The sequence below is a fragment of the Paramisgurnus dabryanus genome, chromosome 15 (assembly GCF_030506205.2).
Source record: "Paramisgurnus dabryanus chromosome 15, PD_genome_1.1, whole genome shotgun sequence".
Lineage (NCBI taxonomy): Eukaryota > Metazoa > Chordata > Actinopteri > Cypriniformes > Cobitidae > Paramisgurnus > Paramisgurnus dabryanus.
In genome coordinates this window covers 30,628,282-30,651,615 of record NC_133351.1, presented here as the reverse complement: position 1 = coordinate 30,651,615, position 23,334 = coordinate 30,628,282, and the positions used below count along the sequence as shown (strand labels likewise).

Here is a 23,334-nt window from a genome sequence, read left to right as displayed (position 1 = left end):
TAGACACTCCACCCATGTTCTAGTGCTCTGTCCACCCACACCCAAACAAAAAAGATCTGACGAGCAACCGGACATCCTTCCATACAGAACGACGACCCGCGGGGTCCGTATCGCCGCTCCAATCGGAAGGCAGGACGTGTAATAATAACAACAATATGCATGTTCTCTTGAAGTCAGAGGTCGGCTCTCTCGTGAGTGGACTGAGAATCCAAAGGAAAGCCATTTGAGGGATTGCGTGCATGGCCATGTGTGCACGTGCAAAGTGTTGTATGGCTTACGTGTCCATAAAAGAAAGTAGTCTAGTGGGTCAGTGTTTACATTACGTAAATGACTTACAATAGAAATCCAATGCTATGTTAATGGAGAACAGCTGAGATGACGCAGATAAGACACAAAAGCATACCTCCATTACCTCATGCTTAAAGTGGCCGGTATTGTCATGAACGGTTCAGGAAATGTCATTTACATGTATGCATTTATCTAAAGTTACCAAAAGGCTTTGAAGCTTACAGTAAGTGCATTCGCGAGAATTGAACCCCTGACACTGGCATTGCTAATGCTATGCCCTCCTGATTATAGTTGAACAATACAACTCATATGTTGCTGTATCGGTAAAGCACTGTGTTAGGAGCCAAAGGGTCATTGATAAACAGCAAGAACAAATACTGAAGAAATGGTATACTTTGGATAAAAGCGCCTGCCAAATGCATAAATGATCAAACTTGTCCTAGTTTATACAGAACAGAAACCAAGATGATGCCCACCCAAAACCTTGAACTCACATGAGGAGGTAACATGGATAACAGGAATAACAGGGATAGTGTTTACCTGCAGGCTGTCCAAAATGATGCGAAGCGAATGAACCTGTCGACTGACTGCTCCCGAGAAACGCTCATAAGTGGCAGCATCATATTCGCTCATGTCGATTTCTTTGAGCCTAAAAAACACACATACACAAACAGCAGTGTTTGCGATTAAAAATGTATACTGTATTATCCATTTAAATCACAAAGTGGTTCTTGCAATGGCAAACATCATTACTTTTGCTTAAACTTTAGGTTAGAAATGACATGATGCTTGAAGCTTTACTGGTTTGGAATCCATTCAGCTGATCTACGGGTCTGGCGCTAACACTTTTGGCATAGCTTAGCACAGTTCATTGAATCTGATTAGACCATTAGCATCGCGCTCAAGAATGACCAAAGACCAAAATCCTTTTCAGGACTGAATGCACTTTATTGTTTATATTATTCCATTCCTTTATCATTCAGTATTAGTATAAGTATCATTATTACTTTTAGCACCTTCCATTCTCCTTCCATATGACTTTATTATGTGTCTTATCTTGTTCTGTCTTAATGTTTCGTTTGCCACATTACATCCATGCATGACTGGCTGTAAAGAAATCCAATTGTGTTTTACACTATATGGCAATAAACTGAACCTTGAACCTAGAGTTTCAATATTTTTCCTATTTAAAACTCTAAGATGTAAAGACTCTTCTGTAGTTACATTGTGTATTAAGACCGACGGAAAACTAAAAGTAGTGATTTTCTAGGCAGATATGGCTAGAAACTATACTTTAATTCTGGCGTTATAATCGAGTACTTTTTTGCTGTACGGTACGCAAGCTGCACGCACTGATTTAAAGTGATAGCGCATGTTTTGTGGTCAGAATGAACACGGATTTACACAAAAATGCAGTAATTTCACCCTAAATGGATGTAAATAAAGTTTTTCAGTAGTTTTTCTGTAATCTTATTTGTTTAAACCCAGTATGAAGCAATAAAAGCAAAACACTTACCACGAGTTGAAAAATGATACGTATAACATCTTGTTAAATATTCTACTGTGTTTATATACATGCATATACATAAAGTATGCTATTAATTTAACCATTGTTTAATTATACTAACATAGTCTTTTAGTTTTTATTTGTAGTAAAACAACAGTAACCAAATTTACTATTGTCTCACCACAATAACCATGGAATTTTCCAGTTAAACTAAGGTTATACAAATCATAATCAATCTGACAAAAACGTTTTCATTATGATAAAATTATGTTTAATTTTTCTAAGGAGAACTATACAAAATGATCTGTATGAAAGACGGGGAAGCGCACCTGTCAATCAGCGCTATTATAACAGAGCGAGGCGAGAGACGAACGTGCTCAGTAACGGGAGTAATATGGAATAATGTGTGGATCTTGAATGATTGTAAGAATACATTTCCTTCAAATATGTTTGTCATATAACGTTTTGAGAGATAATAATGCAATAATTGAGCTTATTTAGACTTATTGCAGTTATAACAGCGTGTTTGGCGAATTTACCTCAGAGTTTATTTCAGTAATATTGCTGTTTTTCCGGTAATAATAATACAATTTGCATGTCACTCTTGCTTCCTTTTCTGTTTATTCATGTCATTATGCTGTTATTTTAACTATGTGAGAATATTTCTTGCCATATGAGATGTTCATTGCCGTTATATAAATACTCTCGTCTATGCAAATATATAAATAGTAGGAAATGTAGCCTATAATGTAACCTTTCCTGTCACCTATATTTTCTCTTCAAAAGTTATAATGCTAATTATAATTATGATATATGTGGAGATAAATAGACCTTTGATCCATTCATGTGTCCTGACCACTACACTAGAGATTTTAAACATCCTAGAGGCTGTTTACACTTGGCATTAACATGCGTTTTCATCGATCGGATCACAAGTGGACGAGAGAGACACATTACGTTTACACCTGGTATTTAAATCCGTCTCTTTTGTCCACTTTCGACCGCATCTGTCCTGAATACTGTGAGGGGGTGGTCTGTGAGACGGTGGGCGAGTCTCTCTGCTGTCATTCAAACCCGAGCGGGAGTAATTATGAGTTTATATGGACGCAAACTAATATTATGTCGGAGTCCACTGCTTGTTTAGCAAGTATACATGCTGCACAGTGTTTTGTACGTTTATATGTTGGAGCTTTCTCTGAATTTTCAGCGCAATTGATGAAATAGGATCGCGCAACTTTCACACGCTTTCAAAACAAAACTACGGAGATCAGCCGCTTTAGTTGTATCAATGAAAAGCTAAAAATAGCGCTGTTCACCGTATGTTTACGCCAGAAGTCAAAAAAAGACGTAAAACTTGTGTTTAATACCTCAGATTAGATAAATGGGCGGAGAGAAGGCGGTCGCGTGTGGCTGTTCGAACGCATTCAACCACATATGCGTTCCGCAACTCCAAAGCGATCCGATCGAAAGTGGTTTCGACTACCTCTGAATGTGGTTGAAAGTGGTCGAAAGTGGACGAGCTCAAAACGTTTTGAACACCGTTTACACCTGGCATTAACGTCATCCACTTGTGATCCGATCGACGAAAACGCATGTTAATGCCAAGTGTAAACAGCCTCCTAGTCTATCAAATAATCTCAAGTATATTGTTTTGTGAAAAAAAACACAGCAGGCTATTAAATTGTTTATTGAGGAGGAGCATTTCTACAGAAAGTGTCAATCACATGATCATTTGTTACGTAGAAGCAGCGGTTACCAACACACTGCAAACGGAGTATGTGTGAAAGCACAACGGATGCTTGACGGATCCCACCGCATACAAGAGTAGGTGTGAAACAGGCGTGATGGAGTGTCCCTTTAAAGGTGCATTGTGAAACTTTTAGGAGGATCTCTTGGCAGTAAAACAATAAATTACCATTGGTGTATAAAGACCTTACATAATGAACTGTAGTGTTTTTATTACCTTAGAATGAAAAATTTTTATCTACATACACCGCGGGTCCCCTTACATGGAAGTCACCGCTATGTCTCTACAGTAGCCCTAATCGAACAAACTGTTCTGTAGATCGTGTTTTGTTACTATGTTGTCTCAGATGATGATATGTTTGTCCTGTGGGTGCTACCGTAGCTTCACTATGCATTTCGAAAAGGAGGGGTGAGATGTGGACTGAGCCGTTTGTTGTAATTCACAGTCTCACCACTAAAAGTCCCACATTGCACCTTTAAAATACATAGCTTGTTAAATACCAGTACACTATTACTTTTCGAAGCAATCTCCCTTGCGGTTTTCACCGGGTAGACAACTAAATGGGTAAAACAATCCCATATACTCGCATTAAAGGAGACACATCTAGAGACCAGAATTTCATGTAGAATATCAAACGTGGCTCTTCGATGGGAGCAGTATGCAACATACACCAAGACAAATCCTACTTTCCATCAGACTGACTTTCCATCAGAAACATTAACATTTTCTCGGAAAACTTAAAGCTTCATTTGCATTGTTTGCCCTGTGATGTTTAACCACGTAAAGCATTTTACATAAGCTCTCTAGGTTTGCTTTCAACAATCCTTTTAAAGAAGGATCATTCATCATACGAGTCATTTGTAATACACATATCCCTTCAAACAACAAAAGCAACTTCCCCCATTGACCTCATTCTCCAAGATGTAAAACAATTTTGGTGGGATCAACCAAAACAACAGCGCAAACATCAGTCTGAATTACCAATGTGTTTTATTTAGGTAGTTTAACATTTTTTCCATTTAGAAGATTTTAGATGTTATTTGATTCATCACAGGTTTTGTTAAGCCACACATTAAATGCAGCTGTCATGAGAGACAATGGTGAGCACTTAGGTGTAGGATAAACATTACTCTACAGGCATGTCCGTACAGCTCCACAACCAGCACCTATACACACGCACACCCAGGTGTTCAAACCTGAATCAGTGTGGGTGAAAAAGAAATGAGGGTTAAAGTTCTACCAGGTCACCCATGGTGATTTCCATGTCCAATACCACGTAAATGTCATGAAAATGTTATTTTTTTGCATTACGGTAATAAGAATTGGGCCCTGTCTTCATGAGACAAAATCAAATAATTTTTTTAAAGGTGAAGTATGTCATTTTATTAGCTGAATCTAAATACATTTTCCCAATGTCTCACCATTTGCTGGCTAAATAAAGTTTTACTTAAAAACTTGAGCCAAATCAATCGCATAATACTTTTAATGCTTTTAAGTATTTTAACTTAAAATATAATATATACTTTATCTTTAGGCAAAACATAATTTCTTGCTATGTCTCTAAATGGTGTAAAATATGTCCCAATAATATATTGATAGGTTTCATGTGATTTACCCCATTTTCTGGCTGTTTACACTTGGCATTAACATTCGTTTTCGTTGATCGGATCACAAGTGGGCGACGTTAATGCCAGGTGTAAACGGTGTTCAAAACGTTTTGAACGCGTCCACTTTCAACCACTTTCAACCACATCCAGAGGTAGTCAAAACCACTTTCGATCGGATCGCTTTGGAGTTGCGGAACGCAAATGTGGTTGAATGTGTTCGAACAGCCACACGCGACCGCCTTCTCTCCGCCCATTTATCTAATCTGAGGTAATAAACTCAAGTTTTACGTCTTTTTTTGACTTCTGGCGTGAACATACGGTGAACAGCGCTATTTTTAGCCTTTCATTGATAAAATTACTGCGGGTGTTCTCCGTAGTTTCGTTTTGAAAGCGTGAAAGTTGTGCGATCCTATTTCATCAATTGCGCTGAAAATTCAGAGAAAGCTCCAACATATAAACGTACAAAACACTGTGCAGCATGTATACTTGCTAAACAAGCAGCGGACTCCGACATAATATTAGTTTGCGTCCATATAAACTTATAATTACTCCCGCTCGCGTTTGAATGACAGCAGAGAGACTCGCCCACCGTCTCACGGACCGTCCCCTCACAGTATTCAGGACAGAAGCGGTCGAAAGTGGACAAAAGAGATGGATTTAAATACCAGGTGTAAATGTAATGTGTCTCTCTCGTCCACTTGTGATCCAATCGATAAAAAAACATCTTAATACCAAGTGTAAACAGCCCCTATGTGATGGACCTCAGCAGCTGGGTTCTACCTTCCTGGTGGGATGATGTCAATAATCCCTCAACCTGTTCTAATCCTACTCCTAAACTTCTCAGATCCTGGAAGTATATGCATGTGTGTGTGTAAGAGGTGTTTGATGTTATAAGTGAATGAGCGTGTGAAGTATGTCTAGACCGCAAGTGCTCCTCAGACCTCAGGTGTGCTCACACACCGCATCTATCTGATGTGAGATCTGGCCAGACGGCCTGATCTAAAAATCTTATCTCACAAACCTGTGGCACATTATTTCTTTTCAAAAGAAATGACCCTCCTCCTAGCCATTAACAGCGGAACAGAAAATGTCTCGAAATGGCCGCACAAAAAGTGCATCTTGATTTGTTTTGTACGACATCTGAGGGTGCCACACTAATGTACGATAAGAGAGTAAAAATCTCACTCCTGATATTATCTCCCTACTTTGTCTCTCTTTCTCACACACACACACACACATGCTGTGGTTTCCTGCTTGGCCTCTGAAGCTCACATTCTTTGTACACTGTTATTGGAGAGAAGAGAAACTGCTTCTATTTTCTCCAAAATTCCAAAACGTGTCCAAAGACTGGATAGAGAAGAAGCCAGCGTGGCTAGCAGAGAGAGAGGGAGAGACCGAGAGAGAGTGTATGTGTGTGTGTTGTTTTGTGATTATATAGCACTGAAAATAACAATTTCACTACATTAAACCATAGGGCATCTTTATTTTACCATATTATTTTAAATATTAAGGACATTTACTACTTCTAAATTTCCTTTCCACATTATAGCATATAAATAAGTTAATCTATGGTACAACACAGGTATCTGCAACTGCTTGGTCTCTGTAGGGTTGGGGGGGGGACAGGAGCCCATCCCGGCATCTTGGGCCACATCCAGGCAAGGTAAACCTTGAATAGATGGCCGGTCCATTGCAGTGCACTCACAGACACACACCTATTAACATGGAAATTTATTGACTCCAATTCACATAATCTGCATGCCTTTGGACTGTGGGGGAAACCGGAGCACCCTGAGGAACCCAATGTTGATATAGGAAGAACATGCAAACTCCACACAGAAAGTCCTGCACTTCTTTCTGTCATTGAAGCACTGAGACTGTCAAAAGCAGTTTCTAAGTCCTCAGTTCTCATCCAGTTTGACCTGTCTGCTGCTTTTGACACTATTGACCATGATATCCTCCTGAATACAGGCATCTCGGGAACAGTCTCATCATCTCACTACAGGGGTGCCTCAGGGCTCAGTACCTGGGCCACTGCTTTTCTGAATTTATATGGCATTCTTAGGATCTATCATTCTGAAACATGGCTTTTTTATCATTGTTATGTTGATGACACTGCTGATAACTCCATCTCTCATTTCAACTAGATGATCCTACAGTTTCTGCTCAGAATTTCTCCTGCCTGAGTGATCTCTCTGTTTGGATGAAGGACTATCAATTGCCTTGCAAAGACAAAACTGCTAGTGATCTCGGCTAACCGACAATACAACACAACTTATCCATTCGGTTGGCCTCATCTACCATATCCACGTCCAGAAACCTCAGAGTAATCATTGACGACAAAGCTGAGCTTCACTGATCACACTGCTAACAATGCTCAATCCTGTAGATTTGTCCTGTACAACTATACCTGTACGAGTCTGCTAAATGTAAATGTAAAGCTGGCTTTATAGTCGTGCATAGGTTCTTCACTGTAGCTACGTAGCCTGACGTGCACCTTTGCAAAAATGTGATGCCGCGTCCATTCTACGCGAACTGCAAGCACTGTGATTGGTCCGCTAGAACAAGCCTCTACTTCTTCTTCGTTTATGGGTTTACTGGCCAAGCTGCTTCTTCTTTGGCTGTTGTACTGCTGCTGTGGGTTAAACGCGTGGATACTGCTGACTACTAGCGGTCTGAATGTGACGCAGACGATGACACAGAAGCATAAATGAAAAGTGTAGGACCTACGAAGAAACCTAATGAGCCCTTTAGTCGTCCTGGATCAGTCGGGAGAACATCAATCGAGAACTGTCCAGTTTGGTGAAATTTTACACCCCTTCTAGATGTCTTAGATCTGAAAATCAATATCTACTACCAGGACAAAATATAAACATCGAGGTGATAGAGCTTTCTCGCGAGCAGGCCCTAAATTATGGAATGACCTTCCCTATGCTATTAGATCAGCCAAATCTTTGTACTTTTTTAAGGTTGTGTTAAAGCAACATCTTTTAAATTCAAATGGAGAGCATTTTTAAATGGGTTTATTTTAAATTTTTTAAATGTTTTGTGTATGTGAGTAGGATAACTAAACTTGTCTTGTATTTCCTTGTTCCAAATGTTTTGTGTTTGAGTGGTGATTTGTAAAGCACTTTGGGCAACGTGAGTTGTATTAACAGTGCTATATAAATAAATAAACATAAACAAACATAAACAGAACGCTTCTATATCTTCTATGATCTTATTTGGCAGCTTTTACTGCATTATTCACTCCAAACCACACATTTCATAAACATAAAAAAACATATATGTATATATATTCAAATAAACTAAATTATATGTTGACATAATATTAAAATATATTTTTTTCTACACATTCAGACATACGCCTTCAGATCAAAGGGTTTTTTGAATCATAAAGACATTTCAGTCAAGTGACCATGAACTTTTAAACAATAGTGCATATCCAAGACTGCCAAGGATCATTTCACATCATTTCCTTCATCACAGCACAGCAAAATCAAAAGATTGTCTTGTGTTAAACAAAATCCCACTTCCTGTGAGAAAAACAACACAGCCCATCTCCACTGAGATTTAAACACTGTGATCCTGTCAAGACAGCCTGAAGATCAAAACATTTGAATACAAAAGGCTCCAACAGCATACTAAACTATACAGTCATAAAACTATAAAGTCATACAGTACAGTATGTTCACCCATTTGGATATGCCATCCATTTTCATGTCGCCATTAAGTATGCTAACATTTGAAATAAAAAACAAAATGCTTAAAGGATACATTTGAAATAAACTAATTTTCATTTAAGTGAATGTTTCCATTTATGGGAGTGCTTATATATTTACAGTACTGCACAAAAGTCTTAGCCCACCATCACCAGTTTTGTTGTTTTAGCAAAGTTTTAATGTCCATCTGTATTTATTGTTCACTCTATTTTAAGATACAAACAGAAAATACAGGAAATATGTACACAAAAAGAAAAACAAAACGATTTTTAGAAGTAAATGTCTTCTTCAGGCATTGGTCAGTGTTTAGTGTGACCTCTCTTGGCACTAAACTCATCTTGAGCTTTTTTGAGGAAGTCATTCGATTAGAACTAGAAATTAGGATTTAATTTAATTTACGTTTAAGAGATCCTGCAGCTGCCTGCTATTGGAAAGTGGAGTTTACCCTAAATACTTGACACTTCAGTTTATACTTATATAGAGTTTTTAATACTATATACACATTTCCTGTATTTTCTGGTTGTTTTCTAATAAAGAGACTGAGAAATAATTATAAATGATCCCTATAACATTGCAAAAACAACAAATCTAATGGTAACATGGTGTCTTTTGCACAGTACTGTACATAACACTGAAAATTAAAAAGTACAAACGTTTGGTAGTGTATTTTTTGCATTTCCCTATAAAATGTTTAACTCTTTTGCCACGAGCGTTTTTAAAAAAGTTGCCAGCCACCACCAGCATTTTAATGATTTTCACAAAAGTTTAATGCCTTTCAGAAAAGATTACTTTTTAAAACATATAAACATCCAATATATCAAATGAAACAACAGACCCTCCGCATTCAAACAAATAAAAAAATGAGATAATTGCATTTTTGTGAAGTACTTTTGATAGAGATCAGACTTAGAGCGATGAGCAAAACATACATTGAGTTCTTACTCTTTAACCTAAAGGGTTTGCGTCCGGGTTTTATAAGTTAGGTACGAGTGCCACCTGGTGGATAATAGCGGAAATATGGATTGCCGGAAAAACTTGTCATTGGAAGGAAAGCATTTTCTCTTCATTGACGAGTTAACTTATCAATGGCGTGGAAAAAGTTAAACATGTTGGGGATATTTTAAATTGTTAATTATTGTCGGAGCGGACTTCCGGTATGCAGCTGATTGAGTGAGGTGCGTCCGGGAGCTGCTCCGTATATTTCATTTCTTTTTAATAGTTAACGGGAACATAAATTACTTTTAATACTTTAAGGCGACATCTACAACGCCAGAGATCACTTGATTGCTTGTTGGAGTTTGTTGTTATCGTTGTAATGCCGAAATCTAAACGTACTTCTCCTGCTCCTGATGAAACTGACGAAGCCAGCAACATGGCCGCGGCTGCCCCGGGGTTAACGCCAGCTCTTTTAAAAGAGATGCTTACCACTACAATTCGTGAGGAAATCGCGTCGTTAAGGACTGAGTTTCTCGCTGAAATACGCACCTCTACAGCTGCTCTTCAAGCCACTATTTCCAGTCAAGGCTCCAAAATTAGAGACATTGAAGCTTCGATGAATAGCGTGGACGAAAGGCTAGACATTTTGGAGGGCAAATGCCAGTCCCTGGAAAAAGATAACGAGGAGTTAAAGAGTAAGGCGGATGATCTGGAAAACCGCTCGCGTCGGAACAATCTCCGTATATTGGGTATCCCCGAGAATGTCGAAACGTCAAAACCCTCTCAGTTCATGGCATCGTTCTTCACAGAACTTTTCGGGGATAAGCTACCTTCGACGCCGGAGATTGAGCGTGCACATCGGTCCCTCGCACCTAAACCACGATCCGGCGCTCCACCGAGACCCATGATTGTACGCTTCCTACGTTTCCAAACCAAGGAAAACATTTTACGGTTGACACGCGAGCATGGAGAATTACGCTACAAAGATTCCAAGATTTTGATCTTTCCTGATTTCTCCGCGGAACTCAAAAAACGACGAGATCAGTTTAAATCAGTCAAGGCGGAATTGCATGGAGCAGGTGTCAAATTCAGGATGTTATATCCCTGCAGACTTCTCCTTTCATTCAACGGCGAGTCGCACAGCTTTGACAGCCCCGATGCTGTGTCTACGTTCATTGCCACCGCGGTTAAACCCAAATAGTAAAGCGAAGTAGTTACTGGGATCACAGGTAAATAACTGAACACTTTTGGACAGCGGTGTTCCGCTCGGGGCAGTTGCCTATATGAGGCAGTTCTTTCTTCTGCTCGGCTTGACATTGAAGTAGGTCTACAGCGTTGTATCAGTTTCTGTGGACTTTTTGCAATATAATTACGCACAGATCATGCAATGTTGTCATTATAGTTATTTTAATATATGGTCTGTGACTCATTTGTTCCCATTTTTATATTTACTAGCTGTTACGGAGCTCTCTCCATAAGTTCAGTGGAGAGAAGTTTTGTTGTGCTGTGTTATGGGTAACGTTTGTACTTATGTACAGGGTTTTTTTTTCTTTCTTCGTTTTTTTTTCTTCGTTTTTTTTTCGTTTTTTTCTTTCTTTTCCTGCATTCTATCTCATTATATCAGACGTGTCAATACAGAAGAAAAACAAACCCATGCTTTCATTATGTATACTTGTTGTTGTTATAACCAATGACCACTAGTTTAGGCAAAGCTCAGTCTTCATGTGTAAATTTTACCAGCTGGAATGTCAAAGGGTTAAACAATGTAATCAAACTCAATAAGGTCCTGTCACATTTAAAACATTTAAATACTCATATTGGTTTTTTGCAGGAGACCCATTTAAAAAATCCAGATCATGCTAGACTTTGTAAGAAATGGATTGGACAAATATTTCACTCTAAATTTCACAGTAAATCTAGAGGGGTAGCAATTGTTATAAACAAATGTATACCATTCTCTCCTTCACAAACCTTAGTTGATTCCGGTGGTAGATATGTTATTGTTTCAGGCCTTCTTTATGGTTTAACCGTGACTCTGGCTAATATATACGCACCAAATTATGATGATGAAAATTTTATTCAGAAAATATTTTCTTTACTCCCTGACCTAAATTCACACTATCTCATTATGGGAGGTGATTTTAATTGCGCTCTGAACCCTTCTCTAGACCGTTCATCTACTAAACCTGCTCAACCTTCTAAAACTGCAACTATACTTCAATCACTTTTAACTACATGCGGCCAGGCCGATGTGTGGCGTTTTTTATATCCCACAGCACGACAGTACTCATTTTTCTCCCATGTCCACCACAATTACTCCCGTATTGATTATTTTTTCTTAGACAAAAAATTGTTGTCTAAAGTGAAGGATTGCTCATATGCCAGTATTGTTATATCTGATCACGCTCCACTCTCACTTTCTCTCCAGTTTCAAGATAAGATGTTGGGCTCTCCAAGTTGGAAATTTAATTCTTTACTGCTCTCTGATAAAGCATTTTGTGATTCATTAAAAAATCAACTAGATATGTTTTTGGAGATAAATACCATCCCTGAGACCTCACCTTCTATAATTTGGGAAACATTTAAAGCATACGCTCGGGGTCAAGTAATTTCATATTCAGCTTGTGTAAACAGACAAAGAAGGAAGGAGCTAGAAAAATTATCTATTGAAATAATTCGCCTTGACTCAGCCTATGCAACTTGTCCAGATCCCGGAATTTACAAAAAAAGACTCAAGCTTCAATCGGAGTTTAACATGTTATCAACTCATCAGGCTGAAAAATTATTGCTGAAGGCTAAACATGGACTTTTTGAGCATGGTGACAAGCCAAGTAAACTTCTTGCACTTCAGTTAAAGGAAAAGTCAGCTCAGAATTTAATTTCTAAGATTCGTTCATCCAATGGCGATTTGATCACTGACACTGTCAGTATTACTAAACATTTTGAAGACTATTACTCTTTGCTATATAAATCAGAACCCCCTTCGGAAAGGTCCCTTATAGATCGCTTTTTTGAACCACTGCCCATACCTACGATAACGGACGCAATGAGAGAAGAGCTAGAATTACCTTTTTCCACAGAGGAAATAGTTCAAGCAATTGAGAGTATGCAGAATGGCAAGACCCCAGGGCCAGATGGGTTCCCTGCTGAATTTTTTAAGAGGTTTTCTCAAACACTTAAAACGCCGCTCCTTAACATGTTATTGGACTCCCTTAATAATGGCAGCCTGCCTCCAACTCTTCGTCAGTCTTCTATTTCTTTGATTTTGAAAAAAGACAAAGACCCATACGAATGTGGTTCGTATAGGCCAATCAGTCTTTTGAATGTAGATGTAAAGATACTGGCTAAAATTCTTGCGAAGCGTCTTGAATCTGTTTTACCAACAATTATACACAGCGACCAAACTGGTTTTATTAAAAACAGATTACTGTGTCATAATATTAGAAGGGCATTTAATATAATTTACTCCTCTAATTCTCACCCAGCAGAGGCTCTTCTTCTGCTTGACGCAGAGAAGGCCTTTGATCGGGTGGAATGGGATTACCTCTTTTATGCGTTACAGAAATTTGGTTTTGGCAAAACATTCATATCCTGGATAAAACTTTTATATGCCTCCCCAGTAAGCTCTGTGCGGGCCAATGGAGTATCCTCCGCTATTTTCCCTTTAAAGCGTGGCACTAGACAAGGCTGCCCCCTTTCACCTTTGCTTTTTGCACTGGTAATTGAGCCACTGGCAATTGCTATTCGTAGCGAGCAGGCTATACAAGGAATTAAGAGAGCGGACGTTATTCATAAAATCTCATTATACGCCGATGATGTGTTGCTTTACATATCAGACCCGGCTGTCTCCCTACCTGAAACTCTGAAAATTCTAAACTCCTTTAGCCTCTTCTCCGGCTACAAATTAAATATAAATAAAAGTGAGTTGTATCCAATCAATTTTCCCATTTCTAATTTACCAACGAGTTCATCAATGTTTAAAGTCGCATCCCATAGTTTTAAATATTTAGGAGTAACAATTACACGTAAGTGTTCAGATCTATTTAAGGCTAATTTTACCACGCTTCTCCAACGAGTCCAGAAAGATTTTGATCGATGGTCAGCTCTTCCTCTCTCATTGGCTGGACGTGTGAATTCTGTGAAGATGAACGTTTTACCTAGATTTGTATATTTATTTCAATGTGTCCCAATTTTTATACCCAAATCTTTCTTTAAGATTCTAAACCAGCACATTTCATCTTTTATTTGGAATAAAGGACCAGCCAGAATTCGTAGAGAAATACTTCAGAAACCAAAGCTTGAGGGCGGGCTCGCCCTTCCTAATTTCTTATTTTACTACTGGGCAGCAAATATACATTCGACTTTATTCTGGTTTCAAAGTCATTTTGGGCTCAGTGACTGGGTCCCGTCTTGGGTCAGTATTGAAGAGGGTTCCTGTTCCCCTGCCTCGCCTGCTGCACTATTGTGTGGCCCTCTTACTGCCACCTCGCGTTGTCCCTATGGTAATTTTATAGTCCGGCAATCGTTACGAATCTGGTCCCAATTCCGGACCCATTTTGGCCTTCAGCGATTACCAGTGGTTTCACCTATTAATCGCAACCCTTTATTTCCCCCTTCACTTAATGACAAGGCATTTAACATCTGGCAGAGAGCAGGTATTTCAACGATCAATGATATCTACATTGATAATGTTTTTTCCTGCTTTTCTCAATTGCAACATAAATTTTCCCTCTCTAGTACACAATTTTTTAGATATTTGCAGCTCCGAAATTTCGTAAAAAATTCATTCCCTGACTTTCCCAATCTTCCGCCAAAATCTTCACTTGATCAGATTCTTGAAGTAACCTTGGATAAAAAGGGTGTGTTATCTACATTATACAGACTAATTTCCTCAATTTCCACTCCCTCCCTCTCTTTTATTAAACAACAATGGGAGTCAGATCTCTCTCTTACATTTGATGACGAGACCTGGAACCAGATCCTATCCCGTGTTCATACTTCCTCTATTTGTGCACGTCATAGCCTTATCCAATTAAAATTTATTCATCGAATTTACTGGACAAAAGTGAGGTTGGCAAAAATCAAGCCTAGTATTGACCCTCTCTGTGATCGTTGCCTTCAGGCCCCTGCAGATTTAATACATATGTTTTGGTTATGTCCATCCATAACTCCTTTTTGGCTTTCAATCTTTAATTGTCTTTCTTTAGTGACAAAGAAACAGATTGAGCCTTGCCCTTTGATTGCACTTTTTGGACTTCCTTCAAAAGTTACTGGTTTACCCAGAAATACTGCAAAGGCTTTTGCCTTCTTAACATTATTAGCTAGACGCCGCATTCTCCTGCTGTGGAAACAAAAACTCCCTCCCTCTTTCGACGACTGGGTGAAAGATGTCATGAGCTTCATACATTTGGAAAAGATTAGGTATACGTTAAAGGGCAACACTAGTATATTTTCTAAGGTCTGGGATCCCTTCATTGCTTTTCTTTCTGAAAATATCAATACTTCTTAGAGTAACTTAATACCTAGGTTGGCATAATGTGTACGTGGCCTGATTCTGGTTAGATGTGGATGTAGATACTTATGTATGCATATATACACTTTAAAGCTGTAAGGTTTTGTTGTTTTTTCTTAAAAACTTTTATGCTCCATACAGTGCTCTATACAGTGTATACTCTGGACAATTGTCTTGACACCTATTGCTTTTCAATATGTATTGGGTGTTTTATTCATTTATTTAATTTTTTACTATTATTTATTTTCTTTTCATTTTTGTCTTTTTTTTATCCAGTTGGGTTGAATTTACTGTAATATAGTTTTCTATTTTCTTTCCTTCTTTTTTTTCTCTTTCCTGTTTTTGCTCTTTTGGGGGGGTGGGTCAGGGTTAAAAAAAAAATCTTGTTCATGATTCTCCTGTATATTTTCGTAAAAGGTCAATAAACAGATTTAACAAAAAAAAAAAAAATTATTGTCGGAGCCGATGGTGTCACACTTCTGGCGACCCGAGTTCTAATACCGGCTCAAGGTCCTTTGCCAATCCCATACCCCTCTCTTCACCCTATACTTTCCTGTCGTCTCCTTAATTACTATCTATCCAATAAAGGCAAAAATGGCCCAAAAAATAACTTGTCAATTATTTAAAAATTTTATCTTACTGTAAAATTACTTTCTATCAGCATCAATTTAGTATCGCTTAAAAAACGAGTGATGTAAATGGCAAATTTTTTATAAAAATCTCTTTATTCACAAAAAAGTTTTACGCTTGCTTGAGGTGGTTTTTGACTCATGCGAAAAAGAGTAAATGTGAGTAATAGTAGATGTAAACGCATTTTTCGCGGCATTAGAATTCAGTTAAGAGCTGTTTTACCACTGAAATAATAGACATTTTAAAATTACATAGTGTTGCTTTAAAGCTATGGCCCCTTGTCACAGTACTGTTTATAGTCAATACTTTCACCAGCAGAACACAATGCTGAATTCCTTTGCATTGTGATGACTAAGTGCTCTTGTATAGCTCAGTAGTACAACATTGCGTTAGCAGCACAAAAGGTCATGAGTTTCAACCCAGGGAACACACATACTGATAAAAATGCAAACTTGTAAGCCACTTTGGATAAATATAAATCATAAATAAATGTAGATAAGCTTTGGTTAAAATGAATTCGCTCATAATTTTAGTGAATGTTTCTTTTACCAAAAACAAAAAGGCTGATTTTGCTCCCATATCAAGACTTGAATATGAAAATTACCAACATAATTATACTTACCTACTATTATTTAACCAAAAACTCCCTTGTCCACTTTAGGATACTGTCTGTAGTGATATAAAGGTGCGTTTTGGTTGATCGGATCACAAGTGGATGACGCTAAAGACAGGTAAACGAGGTGTAAAACGTCCACAGACCATCCCCTTAAAGTAATCAGGACAGAAGTGGTCAAAAGTGGACAAAAGAGACGTATTAAAATACCAGGTGTAAACGTGAATGTGTCTTTCTCGTCCACTTGTGATCCGATCGACGAAAACACATCTTAATACCAGGTTTAAACATCCCCTAAGATTGACTGAAAGGGAATTTCTCATTGAAACCACTAAAACAACTATATCTTTTCAGGGATCCCACACCTTAGTTAACTTCAAATTCAAGGACCTTTCAAGGACTTTCCAGGTCCAATACCCTCAAATTCAAGGACTACATGTGGGGACACATTTCAAGTAAGAGCAAGGTTACATCGTGTTACCTTTTAAGATACATTGTTACAGTTCCCTTGCAAGGGAACTCGCGCTGCGTCACTGCGGTGACACTTTGGGGACACCTCCAAGGGTAAGTGCGTCTCAATGTGTATATTTAATTCAATCAATGGTGAAGCTTAACGACAAAGACAGGGTTATGCAGGAGCCAGGAAGATTCTCTCTATCTGAAATATTGCCAACGACGGCGTTACAGGGACGCAGGAAGTATGGCAAGGGAGACGCAGCGTCTCATTCCCTTCTCAGGGAACAACAGTTACATACGTAACCCGAAACGTTTTCATGTGTCAAACACAACTATGCAAAAAAGCATTTTGGTATGAATCAACATTCATAGAAGATATAAGCATTTAAAGCAAACAGTTTAGCACGTGTGCTTAAAAAGTCTAGAATTTATGATATTATCCTACACTACACGGGGAATGTTTTTTTTTTTCAGAAAAATAGATTCAAGCACTTTCACTGACCTGTATCTATGTATGTATATTTTCACAAACTTCCCAGGGCCTTGAATTCCCCCCCCCTGATTCACACATTTTCAAAGATATCAATGACCCGTGGGAACCCTGTTATTTGAATATGTGTGCGTGCAAATGTTCAAAAGGTAACATGAAAGAGGGCATAGGAAATGCTATGAACTCTGTAAGAGTGAACAGAGGTCTCTTTTATGGCGATACAGTCTCACACTGCTCCATGTGGCTCTATACACACATAGCTTTATGAATCGTAGCATTCATGGGGTGCATATTTAACATAGCTGCACCGCTAAAGACCTCTGTAGCTCTATAGCCTCTATTCTGTGATCTTGGACTTGCTTTTTTTAAGCCAGTGTGCCCTGTTCCTCTTGCTCTTTTACAAACTATTACAAGCTGACTTGTTGAATATAGCCTATACATACTGCGTCCTAATGCTGTTTTAGGTATCTACATTAAGGAGGAGCTTTGACAGCAAAACACTAGGCTTTGGAATGGAGCCTCTGTGTACCCGTTTCACCACACATATACCCACTCAAGTAAACATACTTAAACGCACAAAAGCCCTGTAGCCTCGGTTAAAGCAGTACTGTGAAATATTTGCAAAGATTAACAGGCCCTCAGAGCATAGGGTAAAGGTCAAGTGTAGGTTTTTTTGGGTAAATTCTGTGTTTGAACTGAGGGCAGGAGAGAGGGAGTGATGAATGAGAGTGAGATGGATGAGCGTACCTCTGTTTGAAAGCTTTCTCAGCCATCTCACGTGCAGCTCTCTTAACTTCATCTGGCACGGCGTCTTTCTCCACCTGTGAGATCTGATAAACTTTGTGACCGGCGTCCAGACGGTAGGGGCCACCTTTACCACCGAGACCTGCTGTATCTCTGCCACCTACAGTAACATATAGGTACTATGCTGAGATATATTGACGCTTATATATGCTTAAGTTTCATTACCTAATTATGAGATTTGGAGCATTAAAGTTTGATTTCTAATAGACTTAATAATGGCATTGATGCAGATGGGTTGTGACTTACCTGTACCCCCAGCCCACTGGTTCCCCCCTACATGAGGGGCATTTTTGGGATCAAACTTGCCATGTTTAGGGGAGCTAACATCCAGGCCACTGTCTCTCTGAATGGTGATCTGAAACAAACACAACAGACATTTTTTACACCACACTTCCTGCTTAGCATTTGTGAATAAACTATAAGTATAGTTGAGTTCAGCTTACTGTTTTGTAACCTGTACACTGTCATCACAAGTGTGTGATGCTGAATGCAGACTAAAAGGAATATTCCATTTTCTTAAAAGAAAAATCCAGATAATTTACTCACCACCATGTCATCCAAAATGTTGATGTCTTTCTTTGTTCAGTCGAGAAGAAATTATATTTTTTGAGGAAAACATTGCAGGATTTTCTCATTTTAATGGACTTTAATAGAGCCCAACATTTAATACTTAACTCAACACTTAACAGTTTTTTTCAACGGAGCTTCAAAGGACTCTAAATGATCCCAAACGAGGCATAAGGGTCTTATCTAGCAAAACGATTGTCATTTTTGACAATAAAAATAACAAATATGCTCTTTTAAAGCACAACTTCTCGTTTAAATCCGGTCGTGATGCGCCAACGTGACCCCACGCATGACGTCAAGAGGTCACAGAGGACGAACGCGAAACTCCGCCCCAGTGTTTACAAGTGTTGAGAACGAGGACCGTTCCTACGTTGTTGTATGTCAACTGATACTAATTAATGTCTTTGTGTCAGTTTATTGTTTACAATGGTCCGCAAATGTGCGTTTCATATATGTAACACGTGACCTCCCTACGTCACTACGCATTTACATTTATCGTTTCGCTAGATAAGACCCTTATGCCTCGTTTGGGATCATTTAGAGTCCTTTGAAACTCTGTTGAAAAAAACTGTTACGTGTTGATTTAAGTATTAAGTGTTGGGCTCTATTAAAGTCCATTAAAATGAGAAAAATCCTGCAATGTTTTCCTCAAAAACATAATTTCTTCTCGACTGAACAAAGAAAGACATCAACATTTTGGATGACATGGTGGTGAGTAAATTATCTGGATTTTTCTTTTTAGAAAATGGAATATTCCTTTAATGTGGTGTGTGCATACTTGTCAAAAAATTTGTTAAATAATATTTGTCAAATAAGTGCTTAATTATATAACATGCGTACAGTTGTTTCGTTTATCATTTATAAAAAATCTTATTCATATTCATTGTTATTAATCATTTATAATCGAATTTGAATTATAATTACATATAGTAATAAATATATCCATATACCATATTATATAATAATATGAATTAAATATTGCAAACTTTTTTGGTCAAAAGTTACTGGACATCTACGTAGCATTTAAAAACTGTATGTGGTTCTGACATACAGTAGATTACATTGCCTTAGGGTTTTGATTATATGTACTCATATCTGTATAATATATTATATCTATTAAATTTTTTGTATAAATAATTGTAGTTATTTAGATCTACTTCCTTTTTTAATGACATTTACATTAATCATGTGGTATATTTCAAAGATTTCACAGCTTATTTACTTTACTTTTTAACTTAGTATTTTTAGGTGTAAAAAAGGGGGCGTGCACACCAAAGCTTGTTTCCAATGGAAGCGTGGTGTTTTTCAAAACCGCAGCGTTCAGCGTTTTTTCTGCGCTCAGCGCTGAGAGTTTACTTTTTTTTAACATTGGGTGAAAAGCTCAGCTTGTCAATGTCAGTTCTCACATGGCCGTCCAATCACAGTGGAGGAGAGGTGGGACAAATATCACAACAACCAACCGGCACATCGTACAATGACTGATAAACAAAACATAAATATCACAACAACCAATGCGCTCAGCTGAAGAAAGCTGGCAGTCGGCTGAAAAAAGCTAGAAGTTGGCGTCCACTTAGCATTGTGTTTAAAAGTTTTGGTGTGCACGCGCCATGAAAGCTAAAGGTTTTGGAGTGTATAACATATATTGATGTAAAAGTTGACATCAGATGCCAATTTCAAACAAGTTTTCATGTTTTTTAGCGTATTTCTGAAAAGGGTTTAACATTTTTAGAGAAAATTCCTCAGTGGTTGTGAAAAAAACCCACTTTTTACCCTTAACCTCTGTTTAGAGTGACACGTTTTGGTGCATGTCTCTTTAAATGCTAATGAGCTACTGCTCACCCCATCATTTTTTTCCATGGGTTACGTCAAGACACATGAAATAATATACAAATAACTAGGTAGTTAACTCAAAACCAGCACCAAATTGAAACAGGTCACTGGATGACACATTTTAAACTCGGTTCATAATAAACTGGCTGCAATAGCTTTTTTGAGCTGCAGAAAGCTAACTAAATGCAAAAAATCTAAAAAAAAAGAAATTTTCATCCGATGTCACCTTTAAAGACACTGTGGTGTTGTCGGAGCCCTCATGCATAAGAGTTAATGCATATGGTTAGTTTTGTCAATCCAGAGCTGTTTTTACACTGCAAAAACGGTACATCTGAAGTGGCATCAATATGCCCATTGAATGCTGTGATTTCTCCAACGCATTTTTTGACAAGTAGGGCATCTCATCCCCTTTAGCTACTCTCCCCATTTCATGGGGCCCCAAGTTTTTTTGTGGTACACATTTCATATTAGCAGCCTTTTGTGGGCATGTGCCTTTCTTGCACATACAGAATCTGGAGAAGATACCATTCATATTACAAACCACTGGGTCTCTTTTTGATACCCATGCACAAATCCGGAGGGTTGTGGTTTTCTCATGACCTCCACACTATTTTACAGCCCCTGCTGTGTGCAATTAACAACAGTATGAACTCCTATGAACGCTTCATACAGTTTCATAGGTCAGAGAAGCACTTTGAAGTCTGATTGTGAAGTGATATCATCACAGGACTGTGGGAGAGCAGATTTTCTCATATTAAGATAAAGGGAAATTGCCATCATGCACACTGTGACCATGCAAGATCAAAGTTATTGAACTTAGGCATGATTTCAGAGACCGGGCGAGAGAGAGAGAGAGAGAGAGAGAGAGAGAGAGAGAGAGAGAGAGAGAGAGAGAGAGAGAGCTGAAGAGGAGCTGAAGGATAAATGTGGTATGCAAATAAAGATGTTTGGCCTATGCACAGAAAATGCATCATGGCAGGTGACAGATAATTGACAAATAATGAAGCACTTTGCATGCTTGTTCAAGATTTAAAACGAAATAAAGGACTCTCTGTTTTCACTGTGTTTAGTCTGAGAGAGAGGTAGCACAGGGACGCTGTGGTAGAGAAACATTCACTTCCCTTCTCTACAGACGATCAGTGACAGTTCTGTTTATGATAAGAAGATTTGTGTGTGTGTAACGTGGCATCAGATTAGCCAAGATTTAACAGCTTAAATATGAAACAGCTTCATGTCCCTATAACTCACAACAGGATCGTGATTTGTTGTTTCAGAAACTTTAGACAGGCAGACAGAGACACTTTTGTCTCTGTCACAGCGGTGTAGTGCTGTTAAACTGTCTCGGCAAAGAAACGGTGTGTTAGTTTTAACTACTTCGTTTTATTAAAGTTAAGGCAGCCTTTGAAAGCTTTGTTAATGATTATACATCTTTAACACAGAGTAATATACTGACATACCATTCTTACACTTACACAAAAAAAACAATACATCTAGACACAGTGATACAAAGGGCCCTATTTTAACGATCTGAAACGCAAGTCCGAAGCGCAAAGCGCAAGTGACTTTTTGGGCGGATCTTGGGCGCTGTTGCTATTTTCCCGACGGGAGAAATAACTCTTGCGCCAGGCGCAAATCAATAAGGGGTTTGTCTGAAGTAGGTTCATTATTCATAGGTGTGGTTTGGGCGTAACGTCAAATAAACCAATCAGAACGCTATCCAACATTCCCTTTAAACGCAAGGGCGCAAGTTCCATGGCGGGTTGCTATTATTATGACGGATTTACCAGGTGCATGCCAGGAGCGGTTCACAGCCGAGGAGACCACCGTTCTTGTAAGAGCAGTCAAAGACAGAGAAGTTGTTTTGTATGGGGATGGGAGAAACCCGCCCAAATCAGCGTAGATTAAACAGGCGTGAGAGGAAATAGCCACAGTCTCATCAGCTGGCATCCCCATCGTTGCGCCAATCGCTACAATGATGTCAGGAGACGGGGGAATCCCAAGCTTGCCACCAGCATAAATCGGCCATGCCGTGTAACGGGAGGTGGATCTGCCTCCACACAGGACCTGATCCACCCTCACCACTGAAAGGTTTTGGGGGCTTTGAAATCGGACCCAAGAAACGCAAGCAAGGTCCAACCCCAAAGTACTCTTACAAATCAAGTTCATATACATTAAGGTTTCTTATGAAAACATTTTAATTATTATTTACATAAAATAAATGTAATACAGCCACACAACAAACTTATGAAAATATTTTAATCGTTATTTTCATGAGAATTTTTTAACGCAGCCACAAAATAAATAAAAACTATGATGCTCACCACTATGATTCCCCTTATCTCATGTGTTAATATTTTTTATTGTAACAATTTATGATTTGCAAAAATAACTGTTGCATCTGTGTAGATTAGATAAGCAAAGTGTGTGCGCGTTGTGCACGCTATACATTATGGTCAACCATGCGCCCTTAAAATAGCATAATGAACAACGCGCAACGCGCCACTGACTTTAGACTAGTTTTTTTCTGGTCAGTGGCGAAATTGTTTTTTGAAACTGCAAAATAGCATCAGGGATGGTTTGCGCCGCAACACGCCTCTTTTTTTGCGCTGAACTGCCCAGTTAGCG

The 23,334-nt window shown here is 38.5% G+C and overlaps 1 protein-coding gene across 1 annotated transcript in view; it reads right to left on the bottom strand.

Annotated features, from left to right (window-relative positions):
• vwa8 (von Willebrand factor A domain containing 8) overlaps positions 1-23,334 on the bottom strand; it is a 144,909-nt gene that overhangs the window by 24,295 nt on the left and 97,280 nt on the right. The window contains exons 37-39 of the mRNA XM_065293037.2: positions 18,559-18,667; positions 18,256-18,412; positions 829-937 (exon numbers count right to left, since the gene is read on the bottom strand). Of these exons, the coding sequence (XP_065149109.1) occupies positions 829-937; positions 18,256-18,412; positions 18,559-18,667 (375 nt within the window). The remainder of the gene's footprint in view (positions 1-828; positions 938-18,255; positions 18,413-18,558; positions 18,668-23,334) is intronic.